The 13,495-nt window shown below is 41.7% G+C and overlaps 1 protein-coding gene across 1 annotated transcript in view; it reads left to right on the forward strand.

Annotated features, from left to right (window-relative positions):
- Nucleotides 1-13,495, forward strand: part of KIF13A (kinesin family member 13A) — a 214,488-nt gene that overhangs the window by 171,216 nt on the left and 29,777 nt on the right. The window contains 6 exon segments of the mRNA XM_057554367.1: nucleotides 3,668-3,881; nucleotides 5,523-5,685; nucleotides 6,950-7,090; nucleotides 7,870-8,019; nucleotides 11,218-11,379; nucleotides 11,903-12,076. Coding sequence (XP_057410350.1) covers nucleotides 3,668-3,881; nucleotides 5,523-5,685; nucleotides 6,950-7,090; nucleotides 7,870-8,019; nucleotides 11,218-11,379; nucleotides 11,903-12,076 — 1,004 coding nt within the window.

Genomic DNA, 13,495 nt, shown 5'->3' on the forward strand with positions numbered 1-13,495 from the left:
ACATGCTTTGGCCAAATCTAACTAACGTGATGGGGAAGAAGCTGAAGTTTTCTGCCTGGCCTTTTCTGCCTGAGGTGCTCTGAATTCTTGATGGAGGGATGCTCCCTTTTCAATTATGGCCCTTTCCTCCCCATGTCCCAACTCCATTGCCTTCCAGTGGTTAAAATCCGGTGGCTGTTCTTTTCCCCGTGTATCCAACAGCACAAAAGTGTCACTAGTATTATTGCTACTCTTACTAACGACTTTATTTCTGTTGACAGCACAGCAGTGCAGGACATAGTACTTCTGCGTAAATAGTCATCTGCATTATCCCAGTAATAGACTAGAATAACGGATTTTCAAATCTCTAGAATAAATAATGATCTAAAACCCAATTTATTTGAATTAAGAATAAAAGCAAACCTAGTATCCGTAGACCATAATATGTTCTTCCTGAGGGTTCAGAATAGGAGTCAGACATTTAACTGTTTGCACAGAGTCAATGGCAGCTCTAAAGTAAACAGCAACTAAGGGGCTGGTGAAGAGTCATAGAGCTTATTCCATCTGGGATTAAAAGGTTCTCTTTTTCCCCCAAAGGATCTGCTTCCCTTTGATTTAGTGCCTTGGGCATCTTGATATGAATTAATTCTAATTCTGTGGGTCACGTAAATTCCCTTCAACCTCTACACCATTACCCTGTCTCTTTTCCATTCTCGGGACAGATAAGGAAGTTTGAGCTCATTGTGTAGTTACATACCAGGCAGAGAATAAACTAAGGAAGAAGAGAGGATACTATGCCCAAAAGAAAGGGGGTCCTTTCTCTCGTCCTAAAACACCTACCTCTTTGGTTTCTTGGCCTGAGGCTCTAGGCTTACTGAGTTTTAAAACAGTTCATACAAGAGGAAGAAAGAAGATAGGGAGAAAAAAGGAAACCATTAACACTCTCTTGAAAAGTGGATTGGTTGTTTGAGAACAGACCAAATCATCTTCGGCTTCTGTCCTACGCCATATCATAGAGTCAGAGTGACTTGCTGATTAGGATGACCTTTTAAAGAATATATTGTATAGTGATAAAGGCTTAAAATAGGTTAATTAATTCGAAAAGAAAATGTTATCAAATACGTCTAAGAGAAAAGTGTTTCGAGACTTGTGTTGGGATCAGAGGAGAAAAAGAAACCTCAGTCCCTGTACCTCTACCAGGTTTGTGTGTAGCATGGCCAGACCCAGAGTCTCCAGGCAAGGCTTCCCAGGCTGGTCTGTGGCAGGCTTGGGGAGGGATGCTTTGAGTTGCTCTCTCTTGCCTATCTGCATGTTGATTTGTGGCCACTGAGAAAGCCTGGTGAGTAGTAGGGTTGCTATGTCGTGGCAGCTGCTAAAGCAGTTTAAAAAGGCCTCAGTCACATTACCTCTGCATTGGCATGGAACCCCCTACCTCAGCCATCTGGGATCATGTGTGTTTCTACTTACCACTGACCAACAAGTAGAAATAAGAATTAAACATCTTATTCAGTGTCTTTTAGCAAAAACCCTAGGATATGATTTTATTAAAAAATTGGTGTGTTTCCCAGTTTTTCTCTCTCTGGAAAAGATTCGTACACACTCAGTTAGGGCCCTAAAAATGGTTGGTGAGGACCTTGTCCTTTCTTTTTTAAACCTAGAGCCTAAATAGAGAAAAAAATATATGTATACTGTTTGAGAAATATGTATATTTTTTAATTCTGAGAGAGCTTTTCTTCTCTAGCCCTTACGTATAAGATTTCTTTAAACTCCCTCAAAAAAGATCACCATATTATTCTTTCCCCCTCCCCCCCAGAAGTTCTAGGGATACATTAGAAGTTCTAATCCTTTGGAGTATGTCAGTTTTCACTCTGTGGAAAAGGTCTTACCCACCCATGGTCTGCCTTTGTGTAAAAGGGTTTTTTTTTAGGAGTCCATTTTCCATTGGCTTTTCAAGTTAACATATTTCAGGGACTCTATGTCAGGACTCTATGAAGAAAAGTATCCAGCTTTGAAAAAATAATGAATTTGAGAACTTTATATCAGCAAAGAACAGTATTTTTTTTTTTAATCTACTCTTTAACAGAGTACTAATTCTGAGGAAAACATCGGAGGTAAGAGTACAATTTATTACTAAGTTTATTTCCTACCCCAGACAATTAGCTCTGATCTGAGTTCAAAACCCAGTTCTGTTGCTTATTAGCTGTGCAATCTTAGGTCAGCTACTTAACCTTTCTGAGTCCCAGTTTGTCTCATCTTTGAAATGGGAATGCCGTCCACCCTTAAGTTTGTTGCAAGGCTTTCATGAGATGATGCATGCAAAGCGTATAGTGCCTCTACCTGAGATATAGCCAGCAGCCAGTAGAATTATTATTGCTGCTGTGGTTGTCATTTTTCTTAAAACAACGCACCTATACTCTGCGTATCTAGTGATTTTTAAAAGTACTTTCTACTCTGTTTTGTATTATTTAACCCTGTTTTTAAAGCTAACATGCTATTTTCTTTTCCTCCTCTCATACAGAAAACTAGTAAAATTTACCTGCTGATTTCACAAATTGATAGGGTCTTCTGGTAAAGTCAGTCAATAGCTATCATGAGGTGATGTAAAAATTCCTCTTAATTTCCTTCTCTTATCCTGGAAATTAAAATGAGAGTCAATATATAGAAATACGACACGAACAGCACTGAATAATAAGCAAGTGTGTGAATCTCAGGCTAGTCTGAGAATACGAACACATCTCCTAGGTCCCATGTACTTCAGGGAAATATTTACCATTATGGTGATTTCTTTGTTTACCATCCAGATTGTCTAACGTAGTGTTTCCCTAGAGACAGCATGACTTTCTCTTTTGTGCATGTGGTCAGTGCCTTCCTTAATCTTTCTCCATTACATCCAGGCCATTGGTTGTTACCAAGCTAATGTCCTGCCATAGCCAATTAGCTCTTTAGGACCGAGTCGTACCTACACCACAGCCATCACTCGACATAGTCGTGGCCCCTTTCAACAAGACCCATTAGTATTTCTAATACCTGTTCACCCACGTGTGTGTTGGTGATCTCTCAATCTGCAAACGCAAAAAATCAGAAATAGTTGCAAGTGAATTGCTTTCTTGGCTATTAACACCCGAGAAATTGCCAGACTATACTCAATCGGTGTTTTCAAACATATGCTGTGATCTGTAAGTTTCCTCTCACGTTAGAGAAATTCAGGAGTAATAAATTTGTGGCTAAAATCAGAAATACAAACCCTTTGCCGTGTGCTGAAACCAATGCTAGAGGAGCATTAAAAAGTGACTATCAGAAAAATCAAACCTCATGTGGCTCTGTCTTTGAAGTTGTCTTAGCTTTCATTGAGTTTTTCTTCTCGGTGGATAGAATCCCATCCCTCTTTCCTCTATCATCTGCTTTTTGCAATTGAGTGATCTATCTAAGCATTAGGATGAGCTCATCAAATTGAAGAAAGTCGCATAGTAGATGTAGGGAATGTTTACCCCCAGGGCATTTATCTAAAATGTTAAGGAAAAGAAAATGGAGAGGATTTCATGTGACCGGACCTCTCAGGCCGCTCACAGACAGCACATTGAAAGGCTCGATTCTGGGCGAGGGGATGGTTTTCGCTGAAAGAGACGCCCACGGGCTCCCTGTCGTAGCCACCGCTGAAGGCACCTTGCCTTGTCTCTTGGCTCACCAGACCCAGTTCAAAACGTGGTTCAGGTCCTGGAGAAACAGTACCTGGAAGAGAAGAGGAGCGCCCTTGAGGAGCAGCGGCTCATGTACGAGCGGGAGCTGGAGCAGCTCCGCCAGCAGCTGTCCCCCGAGAGGCGGCCCCAGAGCAGCGGCCCGGACCGCCTGGCCTACAGCAGCCAGACGGCTCAGCAGAAAGTGACCCAGTGGGCAGAGGAGAGGTAAGAAGGGGAGTGGGGGTGGAGGGGCCCAGAGTCCAGGCCTCGGGGTCTTGGGGGAGGGGGTCGTGAGGCGTGTCAAAGCGGGACAAACCTAGCAAAGAGGGAAATCTTACTCCCGTGTCTGGATTATTGGCACTTGCCTTTCCTTTCAGAGATATTATTCATCCTAAGTATATTTACTGTGATGTTAGTTGTTAAAGGTTACACCTGCCCCCTTACCCTTTAGTAACAATGGTACCAAGTTAGAATACCACTGTTTGGTCTTAAAGTAGAGGACAGTTGAATAGTTTTTCAGCATAAAACCATTTCTTGTTTTTTATTTCTCTTACTTTGGAACCCATTTAAATACAATTTTAATGTTAAGAAATCTACTAAATGTGAATTTTTTTTACCTTATGACTTTATATCAGAACTGAGGTAGTGGTGGAGGAAACGATAACAAAAACAACAACAGTAAGGACAATAAATTATTGCTGAGTTCTGTTGTGGTCTTACCAGAGTCTAGGAATGGTGCTTATTTTATTTAATGCTCCCAACAGCACCAAGCCATGGGAACTGTTCTTTCTGTCTTGTAGATTGGACAATCATTTTAAATATCTTCCCTCAGTCACCCATTAAGTAAATGAAAAGGCCAGGGTTTGAGCCCAGGTCTGTTGATAGTCCATTATCCTGTGTTGTAATAAAAATAACAGCGCCTGACGTTTCTTGAGCGTTTATCACATGCTGACACTCCATTGCAGTCGAAAATCTGAGTATAACTTTACAGTAGGTCCTTGATATCTGCATTCCACATCCACAGATTCAACCAACCATGGAGCATAGTGAGAAAAATCTGAATCTCCGTGGGCCTACGCAGTTCAAACCCATGTTATTCAAGGGTCAGCTGTACTCTTTCATTGAGTGGGTAATTTTTGCATATCCTGCGATGGGCCATGCACTTGGTCAGGAACTAGGTGTAGTGACGGCAAAAAAGACATGGTCCCTGCCCTGGGGGTGCTTACCGCTTCGTAGAGGAGATGGACATTACTGGTCAAATAATTACACAAATAAATGAAAAATTGTAACTGTGACGAAGGCTACTGAGGCAAAAGATGTGGGGCTGGGAAAACATATAATAGAGTTCAGACCGAGTTAGGCTGTTAGAGAAGCTTTTATCAGGAAGTGCTATTGTGTAGAGTTGAGAAACGAATTTCTGCTGTCACAGAAGTCCCTACTTCTCACCTTCAACCAACTGAAGAAATCACGTAAAACACTTTCTCCTTACTGGCTCCAGATCTCCCCCACCCCAAAGCACACAGAAGTCGTGATCATTTCTCTTTCCTAAAGGATTGCTTTATTGGGTTTTGTGTGTACGTGTGCATTACCATATCAAAATCTAGTTGTTTTCGAATGTTACGTAATTTAAAACATGGTTTGACGTTAAGTCACCCCACATGTTTGCTCCTCAGCTGTGGTTACCAGTGGAGGGTTCACGGAACCCTGGTGGGAGGAGAGGGGGATAAGAGGTGAATTGGCAAAATAGCTTGAAAAATAATTGTTTTGAGAGGAGTTTTCTACTACTTTCTAACAACATGACTCACTTGGAAACGGGACTGCAGTTTTCTTTTGGACATTCTCATGTCCTTTTCTGCTCTGCCACAGGGATGAACTCTTCCGCCAAAGCCTGGCAAAGCTGCGGGAGCAGCTGGTCAAAGCTAACACCTTGGTGAGGGAGGCTAACTTCTTAGCCGAGGAGATGAGCAGACTTACCGACTACCAGGTGACTCTGCAGATCCCTGCTGCAAACCTCAGTGCCAATAGAAAGGTAAGAATGTTCTCGAAGAAGATGAGAGCAAGAGGTACAACAGTAGATACTGTAAGTGGAACGTAAACGTGGCATCCACAGGACATCCGAGAGGAGACCCTGACGTGAGCCGGAGGGTTTGTTCTTTTTAAGACGTCCTTTGTAGACCTTGGGTATATATGCCTTTGGATATTTTAGGATTGGAATATGAGAATTTTGGGGGCTAAAAGCCTTGCTAATTTAAATGCTTTCTTTAAAACAGTGAAACTGGGGAATTCCCTGACAGTCCAATAGTAACGACTCGGTGCTTTCACTGTTGTGGTCCCGGGTTCAATCTTTGTTTAGGGAACTAAGATCCTACAAGCTGCTGGTACGGCCAAAAAATAAATAAATGAATGAATGAATGAATAAATAAATGAATAAATAAAACATTGAAACTAGAAATATATATAAGTAATTCCTCCTGCTTTTCTCTTTCATATAAATGCCTCCTGAAGTGGGGGAATGTGTGTATATTTTGTGATAGTACCATTCTGAGAGTGAATTCTTCAAGAAAAGAAGACTCATATGATACCTGTTTTCCATACACAGCAGGATTCTTTGCAGCCATTGGGAAGTTTCCTGTCATTTCAACTTGAAGAAATTTTCATTTAAGGAGAAACTTTGGAAGAAATAATTTTTCATCCATTCATTTTTCCCTCCAGCAAGCGAGCTAGAAACGAGTCAGAGAGTATCTCGTCAGTCTTCTTGCATTTTAGTCTTTTGACCAAGTAGTTCTCCTTTGAGAAATTTATTCTAAATCTGTACTTATAGACGTGTTCATAAACATTTATGTGCTTTTGTACCAGGACGCTTATCATAGTGGCCTTTGTAATAGCAAAAATTTGAAGCAGCCATGATGTTGACCAAGAGAATAATTAGTCAAATGAGTGATACATCCCTATAATGGATGGCTGTGTTGCTATGAAAAATCATGTTTATGAAGAATATTTAACCACACAAGAAGGTGAACTGTGGAGAGAGAATTGGGATGGGAAATTTGTATATTTGTTTGGTTCTGATTGTGATAAAAATAAAATGTGTGTGCATGGGTATACAAAGAAGATTGAAAATAAACCAGAATATTTCCTAGGTGATAGGGTTTCATCTTCTTTTGTATACATTATATGTTTTTTTTTTTCAAACTTTCTACTTTATGATAATACATATTGCTTCAACAATCCAAAAGAGTTATAACAAGATGTGTTATATTTGGTTTTTGTTTTCGTTTTGCTTCATTCTGCAGAGAGGAGCGATAGTGAGCGAGCCAGCTATTCAGGTGAGGAGGAAAGGAAAGAGCACCCAAGTGTGGACCATCGAGAAGCTGGAGAATAAATTAATTGATATGCGAGACCTTTATCAAGAATGGAAGGAGAAGGTTCCTGAGGTAAGAGGGACAAAATGTAAAGGAGCTTTGGTTGTGCTAAAAGGACAAGAATATAAGTGATTTAATCGTCAGAACACACTTATGTGCCTCAGTGAATATCTGTAGTGCTACTTGGGACATTTATATTAGAAATGTAAAGTGAAAGTGGTCTTGAAGGGATCAGTTGGATCGGTCATAAAACATGTGATCCCCAAACAGATAGGAACTAAATGAAGAGAACACATAGCATGTTCTTATTGGATGGCTACTACATTTCAAGTGAAGTGAAGTAGGACAAAGTGAATTTGTGCTGTTTCGTCAGTGCTGTTAAAAATCAGCTTAAATGGAGCCAGCGTGGATTTTGTATTCATTAGCATATGTTCATGCTCCCCTAGCTGTGTTCATGGCTAGGTAGATGCTAAGAATAATTTTAGAAAGCATGATCCATTTTTTCGACATTAGTAATGGAAAAAAAGATTCGGTGAAGGAAATGAGGCAAAGCACAGGGAATGAAACCTTGCAGGTGCGGTGTGATAGGGAAGACGGGGTGTGATAGGTGGGGCTGTAACCAAAGAAGAGCTCTCCCTGCCCTTATGTCACTTAGTTCCCCAACTAACAAGCCCCTCCTGTGGGATAGTTCTGTTTTATTCGTGTGACATGATTCTAATTTTACTTCTTTTTAATTTATTTGGGTAAGTGCTTTCTTTTTAAAACATTTTAAAATGCTGGTTTTAAATAGTATTGTTTAAGTTGATGTTTTGTTTCCTACTCGCCTTCCCCCCTCCTCTCCTACCATTCAGACAAAGCGAGTCTATGGGAAACGAGGTGACCCTTTCTATGAAGCCCAAGAGAATCATAACCTGATTGGCGTGGCCAATGTGTTCTTGGAGTGTCTGTTCTGTGATGTGAAACTTCTGTATGCAGTTCCTATCATCAGCCAGCAGGGGGAGGTAAGCCTCTGAGAAAATGGAGCCAGCCTCTGAGAAAATGGCCATGGTTCAAGTTTTGTTTTGTTTTTTTACATCTTTATTGGAGTATAATTGCTTTACAATGTTGTGTTAATTTCTGCTGTACAACGAAGTGAATCAGCTATATGTATAGATGTACCACCATATCCCCTCCCTCTTGAGCCTCCCTCCCACCCTCCCTATCCCATCCGTCTAGGTCGTCACAAAGCACCGAGCTCAAGTTCGTTTTTTGTTTTTTAATTCGATTTAAGTTCTGTTCTTGAGGTAGATCAAGAAACTAGGGTGAAGCATCAGAACCACATTCTTCTTTCTCTACTAATATCAAAAGAAACTATCAAAATTAAGGTATGGCTTTAAAAGATTATTAGAACATGTTTTTTATTTGTGGTTCACAAGTATTTTCTTTGTTTTAATCAAACTCGAACTCTTTTGGAAACCAGATTCAGCTCTGTGCCTCATATTGATTTCTCTTTTAATCTCTCACCTCTGTAGTACACTTTAGCTCCTTCCTGGCCCTAAGTGGTCTTTACAAGATACAACTTGGGAGGATTATTTTGAAATTCTAAAATATTCAAAGAAAACAAGCTTAAGCATCCCACTGTTACCTCCTCTTTTAAAAAAAAATGCCCCTCATATTTCATTTATTTCATTATATTGGCCTTCTGTCAGCCTGAAACATTTCAGAAAATGTTCAAGTTCACACTTTTTTATATTATCCACTTCATCAACCTGATGTTTTCTTTTTAAATTTAGTGACATCCGTATTTCCTAGCGTATCCTCCAGTAGCATGCAAACTTGGAAATACTAAGTTATTTTTTGTGATTCTTAGAGCAGACTAAGAATAGGGTGCCATTCTGCCCAAAGTGAACCCAGAAAATAGACCCTAGATTCCCAGTTGTGATGCGTAAGTACACAGCTCACATTCCACATGTAGTAACCCACCTGTGGACATCATGCTCTAGGAAAATAGTCGGCTAAGTTGCTTTTTCCCATGTTAAAAATGGGCACAACTCCTATGGCAAAGAGATCTAGTGGCTGAGTCCCTAGTCAGGGTTTCTTAAGCTAGGGTCCATGGTGGGCTTTGCGTATTTCGTTAATCCCCTGAAATTATACTAAAAATGTATTAGAGTGGGATGGGGAGGGTGGGAGGGAGGGAGATGCAAGAGGGAAGAGAAATGGGAACATATTGTATATGTATAACTGATTCACTTTGTTATAAAGCAGAAGCTAACACACCATTGTAAGGCAATTATACTTCATTAAAGATGTTTAAAAAAAAATGTATTAGGGTCTCAAAAAACGTTGGGGAAAAAAAGCTTAAGAACCACTGTCTTCTAACCGTTTTCTCATATTTCCTTTCTTCCCCTCCTCTTGCTCCTTCCTCCATATTTGTCTCACTTGTCAAATACCATCAACTAATTTCTCTCAGGTCCTGGGTGTCAGGGCCAGTTGCTCTGTGGAAGTTGGATCTGAGCTACCTTTAAAAATAAGCCTCGGGCTTCCCTGGTGGCGCAGTGGTTAAGAATCCGCCTGCCAATGCAGGGGACATGGGTTCGAGCCCTGGTCCCGGAAGATCCCACATGCCACGGAGCAGCTGGGCCCGTGAGCCACAGTTACTGAGCCTGCGCGTCTGGAGCCTGTGCTCCGCAACAAGAGAGGCCGCAATGGTGAGAGGCCCGCGCACTGCGATGAAGAGTGGCCCCCACTTGCCACAACTGGAGAAAGCCCTTGCACAGAAACGAAGACCGAACACAGCCATAAATAAATATAAAATAAATAAATAAAATTAAAAAAAAAAAAAAAAAAGCCTCACTATGTAAGATGACACAGCAGCGCCAGAGCATGTGTCCCCTTCACAAGTCCAGTCATTATGACCTAAAGCTGTGTTGCCAAAGAAAACTTGGCCAGTTACCACACTCTGCGAATGCAAAGGTCAGGGTCATTCCTCTCCTTAAATTCAGTTCTGTGAAACCAGCTCTAAGAGAGACACTGCTAAACTAGCACCAATGCAGAGAACCACCAGGATATTCTGGAAACTTTAAGTTCCCCCCACCCCCTTTTTTCTTCAGAAAAACAGTCTTAAAGAAACTATTTCCTTATAACTTGGTGGCTTTGTATTTGTCGCTCCTCCTGGAGTAGGTCTCACCCCCTGACCCTTCTCCCAGCCCTAGGGTCACTTCCATTCTCATTCTCTGCTCCCAAGAGGGTAGGGGAGAGGCTTCATGAGCCCAGTGGCCATGACTGTTTGGTTTACTGTTGTCCACACAGCACTTAGTACAGTTCCGGCACACACTCGATTCTCAGTAAATATTTGTTGAGTGGATAAATTTATCCCCTAACAACCTGCATGTATCTCTGTCAGGACAGCTAGTCTACACTGGGTTTTTATTTACTTATTTGTTTGTTTATTTATTTATTGGCTGCTTTGGGTCTTTGTTGCTGCGCGCGGGCTTTTTCTAGTTGCGGCGAGTGGGAGCTACACTTCGTTGCGGTGCGCGGGCTTCTCATTGCGGTGGCTTCTCTTGTTGCAGAGCACGGGCCCTAGAGCACGCGGGCTTCAGTAGTTGTGGCTCACGGACTCTAGAGCACAGGCTCGGTAGTTGTGGCACACGGGCTTAGTTGCTCCGTGGCATGTGGGATCTTCCCGGACCAGGGCTCGAACCCGTGTCGCTTGCATTGGCAGGCGGATTCTTAACCACTGTGCCACCAGGGAAGCCCCCTACACTGGGTTTTTATTTCTCTATCTTTCCCCACTTGACTGTGAGTGCCCAGACAGCAGAGCCTGTGTCTTTATCGTGGTGTTCCCATGATGCCAGGTATTTGATCAAATGAGTAGTAAATGAATGAATATGTGAACGAGGGAAATAGATAACTCCAGGCAGAATGTGATAGCTGCCTTTGTGCTGTTCATGGGCTGTCCTGTAGAAGGGTAAGAATGAAGATGACTACGGGAGGCAAGATACTAAGGCAAATCTGGCTCAAAGTAAGGCAGAGTGATTACAGGGCAGGTGATGGAGTGGGCTGGCTCTGGAAGTACTGAGAGTTTCCCGTTGCTGGAGGTGGCCCAGCGATAACAGTGGAGCTGCTCGCCGGAGATGTTGTAGCATGCTTTCCATCTCAGGTCAGTATCGTCCACGGGATGTCTTTTAACCGCGCAGTGCTCTGGTTCCTTGACCCAGGTTGCCGGGCGTCTCCACGTGGAAGTGATGCGAGTTACAGGCGCCGTCCCAGAGCGCATGGCGGAGGATGACTCCTCGGAGAACTCCAGTGAAAGCGGGAGTCTTGAAGTCGTAGACAGCAGCGGGGAAATCATTCACCGAGTCAAAAAACTGACGTGCCGGGTGAGAGGGCAGGGCTGGGAAGGCTCAGATAAATGACCTTTTCAATTCAAAACAATTTTATGGAAAATCTTAGGAGCTTTTCATAGAACATGGTAAAAGTTAAGCTTTCTGACAATAAATACAATAACAGACAATACTTCTCCCAGAAGTGCAGCACACTTTCTGATGACAGTTGTATGAAATTTCAGAAGTCTATGTATGTGGCATGCAAGGAGTGCGTATTGTTTAGTGAATCATGCTTTTCTAGTAAAGGTCACAGCTGTATCAGAAACTCGGTCATTAGGAAAGTTTGAGAGGGATGTGTGCATTTGTCACCATGCTCACACACTGTAGTTATGGAACTGTGGTACACATTTCATTACAAGTGGGTAACCCTTAATGAAATATTTTCAGCCATCAAATGGATGACTGATTTATTTATTTCATCACCTACTCTTAAATTTGAGGTAGCTGGATATGAAAAGAATGCATAGTTTGTTTTCTTTGTGAGAGTTATATTTGCATTTTTTTTTTCTCTCTCCAGGTAAAAATTAAAGAGGCAACTGGGCTGCCCTTAAACCTCTCAAATTTCGTCTTCTGTCAGTACACATTCTGGGACCAGTGTGAATCCACAGTGGCCGCCCCAGTAGTGGACCCAGAGGTGCCTTCCCCACAGTCCAAGGATGCCCAGTACACTGTGACCTTCTCTCACTGTAAGGTACAAATGCCATTACAAAATGAGCTACTTGGGAGACAACCGGCCGCGGCACAGTTCAAAAGTCTACTTGTAACTTAAAGTTTTTTCGCACATGAATGTTTCATAAACATAATAGGTTTATTGAGCTTTTTAACCTCAAAACGTACTTTAATACAAATTCAGATCGTTTGAAAGTGTTTAAAATAAAATCCGGGGACTTCCCTAGTGGCGCAGTGGTTAAGAATCCACCTGCCAATGCCGGGGACGTGGGTTCAAGCCCTGGTCCGGGAAGATCCCACATGCTGTGGAGCAACTAAGCCCGTGTGCCACAACTACTGAGCCCACACGCCGCAACTACTGAAGCCCAGGCACCTGGAGCCTTTGCTCTGCAACAAGAGAAGCCACTGCAATAAGAACCCCAGGCACCACAATGAAGAGTATCCCCTGCTCGCTGCAACTAGAGAAAGCCCACACGCAGCAACGAAGACCCAATGCAGCCAAAAAATAAATAAAATTTAAAATAAATAAATAAAATAAAATAAAATCTGAAAGACCTCTACCTGAAATCTGTGATGACCAGTGACAATTTGCTGCATATTATGTGTGTGCAAACATATGTTCATACACATAAATGGCCAGAGATACACACTCATACCGTCATGCAGGCATAATTTTAGAAAGTTTTTTGCAAAAATGTGATCACATTTTACAGATTGCAGAATTGCATTTTATTATTTTAATATACATGAGCATCTGACCATATAAGTTGCTGTAGATATTTTTCATTCTTTTGAATTCTAAGCATAGCATTCTAAAGTCCCGTATGAGCTTTTAAAAATCATACAAAATGAGAGAGGCGAATTTTTGGTGAATATTGCTTGGACCTATTTTGTGACATCAGCCACTCTTCCTGTCTTTCATATCAGACTGCCAACCAGTCATTTCTGACAGCCAGACTCTGGCCTCGGTGTAATTTTGTTTTTCTCTGGACAATTCTTAATAGATATTCAAGACCCCTTCTTTTCGAAATTGTGCCTATTCTTTCTGGTTCTACAGTTAGAAGACAAATCCATATCACCACCTATAAAATTTCCCATACGTAAAGTCTGTCAAGGTTTTTTTTTTTGAAAGGCTAGATTTCTCTTTTTTTTAATATTTATTTATTTGGTTGCACCAGGTCTTAGTTGTGGTAGGCAGGCTTCTTAGTTGTGGCACACAGGCTCCTTAGTAGTGGCATGCATGTAGGATCTAGTTCCCTGACCAGGGATCGAACCCAGGCCCCCTGCATTGGGAGCATGGAGTCTTATCCACTGCGCCACTGGGGAAGTCCCTGTCAAGTTTTTATTTATTTGTTTTTTAAAGATCTTTTTTGATGTGGACCATTTTTAAAGTCTTTATTGAATTTATTACAATATTGCTTCTGTTTTATGTTTTGGTTTT

This window comes from Balaenoptera acutorostrata, chromosome 10, assembly GCF_949987535.1.
Source record: "Balaenoptera acutorostrata chromosome 10, mBalAcu1.1, whole genome shotgun sequence".
NCBI classification, from domain to species: Eukaryota; Metazoa; Chordata; class Mammalia; order Artiodactyla; family Balaenopteridae; genus Balaenoptera; species Balaenoptera acutorostrata.